General features: G+C 46.8%; 1 protein-coding gene across 1 annotated transcript in view; it reads right to left on the bottom strand.

Moving 5' to 3' along the window:
- The window catches only part of LOC109938339 (sarcosine dehydrogenase, mitochondrial-like), a 33,220-nt gene that overhangs the window by 11,467 nt on the left and 17,548 nt on the right, over positions 1–4,205 (bottom strand). The window contains 3 exon segments of the mRNA XM_048613425.1: positions 423–509; positions 1,110–1,239; positions 3,832–3,936. Of these exon segments, the coding sequence (XP_048469382.1) occupies positions 423–509; positions 1,110–1,239; positions 3,832–3,936 (322 nt within the window).

Raw genomic sequence — 4,205 nt, 5'->3', positions numbered from 1 at the left:
GGAGGGTCAGTGCTGAGGGAGCGCCGCACTGTCGGAGGGTCAGTGCTGAGGGAGCGCCGCACTGTCGGAGGGTCAGTGCTGAGGGAGCACCGCACTGTCGGAGGGTCAGTGCTGAGGGAGCGGGCACTGTCGGAGGGTCAGTGCTGGGGGATTGCCGCACTGTCGGAGGGTCAGTGCTGAGGGAGTGCCGCACTGTCAGAGGGTCAGTGATTCTGCTGGTTTTAGATCCTTGTTCTTCTAATCTCATCCTCAGTGGAAGGAGATCAAACTGATGGTAGGATTACCCTGAACCTGCCTGATCACTTTTAGTGAGCCTGAGGCTAAGGCATGAAGAAGTTGGTTACAATTCTTATCTTTGCTATGTGCTATTCGAGACTAAAGACAGTCAGAGCTCAGGAACCATGAGAACCCCAGCTTCTCACCTGCGCTGTTGAATCCACATCCCAGGTAGTAGCCTCGGAGTTCAGGAGCCTCTCCCATCAGGGGCTTGTGGTCAGCAGTGAATGACTCTACAAAACAGGCATCATTACTGTTGGACTCTCTCTCCCCCTCACCGCAAGAGACTTTTTAAAGCATAGAGGAACCGCTCCAGAGACAATTTTAAGGACCTATCCCCTTATCAGGGATAACAAGTCTCCCTGAACAAGAATACAGCTCCACCAGCTGTCGCTCAGCACAATCTCAGTCAGAGTTGTGTCAGGGATTGTTCCCATCCATCACCACAAATCCAGGCCCAGTCTCCTCATCAGAGATGGAGCTGCTCCAGGAGTGAACCATCTCCTCCACTCCACTGTGCACTGTGGCAGAACCAACATTAAATTCAGCAACACCCGTGCCCAGACCTTCCTTACACATAAAGGAGACATAGCCCACATCAAACTGGACCAGCTGCTACCCACTTGTAAATGGAGCTGTTTGATCATACTGTCTGGGTAGATCCCAGGCTCCAAGTCTGGTCTGTGTCGGCTGAGGTTGTGGGTAGGAATGTTAGAACTCAAGCAGCAAGGACTGAAGGTCAGAGAGACGATTACTGCTGAGCTGAGCCTGGGACAGGAGGAGGAACAAGCAGCAATCCTGGCACACTGCATTGGGCATGAGCTCCTCTGTACCTGGGCCACACACGGTTGACTTCACCCCCGTGGTCTCCAGAGCAGGGATACGGTTCACAGCTCCTTCAATCAACTGTGTGAAAACATCCCAATCCAGGTCAAAAAGGCTGAAGGCAAATTTATCTGACACCTAAAAAAGAGACATCACAATCAAAGTACAGATAGATGGATCCAAAGCAACAAGGTCACTGCTCCTACAGCCAATGTCCACTCTCTCTGTTTATGGGTCAACATTGGACACAGGATTTGCAGCATTCAGCCCACCTGCTCCTGGCCAGGATTTATGCTCCATGTGTGCACCCACATACACCCCTTCATCTCACACTGTCACAATGTCTTTTTATTCTGATCATATAAGGAGAATCTCTCTCCCACAGCAAGTGGTTAGGGTCTGAAACGTACTGTCTGAGAGCGTGGGGGGAGGCAGGTTCACTCAAGTGGTTAGGGACTGGAACGTACTAAGAACAAGAACAAAGAACGAAGAAAATTACAGCACAGGAACAGGCCCTTCGGCCCTCCAAGCCTGCGCCGATCCAGATCCTCTATCTAAACCTGTCGCCTATTTTCCAAGGATCTGTATCCCTCTGCTCCCTGCCCATTCATGTATCTGTCTAGATACATCTTAATTGACGCTATCATGCCCGCCTCTACCACCTCCGCTGGCAACGCGTTCCAGGCACCCACCACCCTCTGCATAAAGAACTTTCCACGCATATCTCCCTTAAACTTTTCCCCTCTCACCTTGAAATCGTGACCCCTAGTAATTGAGTCCCCCACTCTGGGAAAAAGCTTCTTGCTATCCACCCTGTCTATACCTCTCATGATTTTGTAGACCTCAATCAGGTCCCCCCTCAACCTCCGTCTTTCTAATGTAAATAATCCTAATCTACTCAACCTCTCTCCATAGCTAGCGCCCTCCATACCAGGCAACATCCTGGTGAACCTCCTCTGCACCCTCTCCAAAGCATCCACATTCTTTTTGGTAATGTGGTGACCAGAACTGTACGCAGTATTCCAAATGTGGTCGAACCAAAGTCCTACACAACTGTAACATGACCTGCCAACTCTTGTACTCAGTACCCCGTCTGATGAATGAGAGCATGCCATATTCCTTCTTGACCACTCTATCCACCTGCGTTGCCACCTTCAGGGTACAATGGACCTGAACACCCAGATCTCTCTGTGCATCTGCACTGTCTGACAGTTTGGGGGGAGACAGGTTCACACGAGTGGTTAGGGTCTGGAACGTACTGTCTGAGAGTGTGGGGGAGACAGGTTCACTTGAAGCATTCAAAGGGGAATGAGAGTGTGAACTGAGGGGAAAAATTCACAGAATTACTGAAGGAGGTAATACTTAGGCATAAAGTGGAATGCTTATTTGGTGAGCTAGTATAGACATGATGAACTGAATGGCTTCCTTCTGCATAGCAGTTCCGTATGTCTCTTTGTGATCTGTGCTTATCCAACTTTTCCCAAAATGCATCAACTTTATTTGTTCTAACTGTTCCACATAGGAGCACGTCCTCCTGAGTACGGATAAAGATATTTCTTCTGAAGTCCTGATTGGATTAATGACAGTATTTACATCAATTCACAACAATGACAGTATTGATTATCCCTTGTTCTGGTTTTCCTAACAAGTGGAAATGTCTTCTCCAGATCTATCCTTTTATATCCCTCCATAATTTTAAAGACCATTATCAAGTCACACTTCAGTATCCCAGAGACAGGAAGCTTTTTCATTATTTAGAATCTCTCAGTTCCAGCATCAACTTTGCAAATTTTATTTTTTGTGGCATTTTCTTGCTTATTCTATAATGTTACTAAAATGCAGAGACCAGAGCTGCGCACCGTGTTCCAGGTGTGGTCTAACCGAGGTACTACACAACGGAAACAAAACTCTGCTTTTCAATTCCATCAGCTTAGAAATGTTATTTACTTATTTATGAAGATATTAATTTCCATATTCATCAAAATGGTCTAGTGGTATTATCACTGGACTGATAATCTAGAGACCCAGATAACATTCTGGGGACCCAGGTTCGAATCCTGCCACGGCAGATGGTGAAATTTGAATTCAATAAATATCTGGAATTAGGAATCTAATGATGACCATGAATCCATTGCTGATGGTTGGAAAAACCCAACTGGTTCACTAATGCCCTTTAGGGAAGGAAACTGCCAGTCTGGCCTACATGTGACTCCAGACCCACAGCAATGTGGTTGACTCTTAACTGACCTCTGGGCAATAAATGCTGCCCCTATCCTGTAAATGAATAAAAACAAAATATCTAACCCTAGGATGTTTTTTACATTGTGAAATAATGCTTTCCTGTATTTAATCACAGTCTCTCAAGATTGCTCCATTTGTTGCAGCCACGAGTTTTGGAAACTATCTTCTGATTCCTGAGACAAACTGTTTATTTAAATTCTTAAAAAATGCATTAGATTAGAAAGATTAGATCCAGGGGTGAGGGGGTTTCCATTTCTCACTGATTTGTTTCTGCTCTGAGCTGCTTGTCTTAGCTCTTACATTGTTTTCTGCACTACAGACTCAGGCCTCTCCATTCTGCTCCTAATCGCACCCCCATGTCCATACACTCCAACACGTCTCTGCTCCCACGGCCCTCACACAATAACGAACACTACAAAAGACTACCCCCGTGACTGTGTCCACTGTGGTCCCACTCTCCCAATCCGAATCTGTCTCTTTCTACCTCACCTCTTCCCAGAAGTTTGGGTTTGGTTCATATCCACCAACAGACAGGGCGTCCCCTTGGAGGCGGAGATACACAGAGCTGTCATGATCCCGAACATTTGGCATATTCTGCAAGCAAAAGTAAAACCGAGAAAGGTGCTTGAGACGTGAATTCCCATGAAGTAAAACTCCCACTACACAGTCAACTACTCCCAGAACAGGGACAGTACGGGGTTAAATACAAAGTAAAACCCCTTTACACTGTCCCGCATCAAACTATATTGAACACAAATGCTCTGTATCTAACCCCGTGCTGTCCCTGTTGGCAGTGTTTGATGGGGACAGTGTAGGGAGAGAGTTTCTCTGTATCTAACCCCGTGCTGTCCCTGTTGGGGGTG

This window comes from Rhincodon typus, chromosome 28 (genome assembly GCF_021869965.1).
Source record: "Rhincodon typus isolate 14 chromosome 28, sRhiTyp1.1, whole genome shotgun sequence".
NCBI lineage: Eukaryota > Metazoa > Chordata > Chondrichthyes > Orectolobiformes > Rhincodontidae > Rhincodon > Rhincodon typus.
Note: the sequence above shows the minus strand (reverse complement) of the source record. Positions and strands in the feature narration are given on the sequence as shown.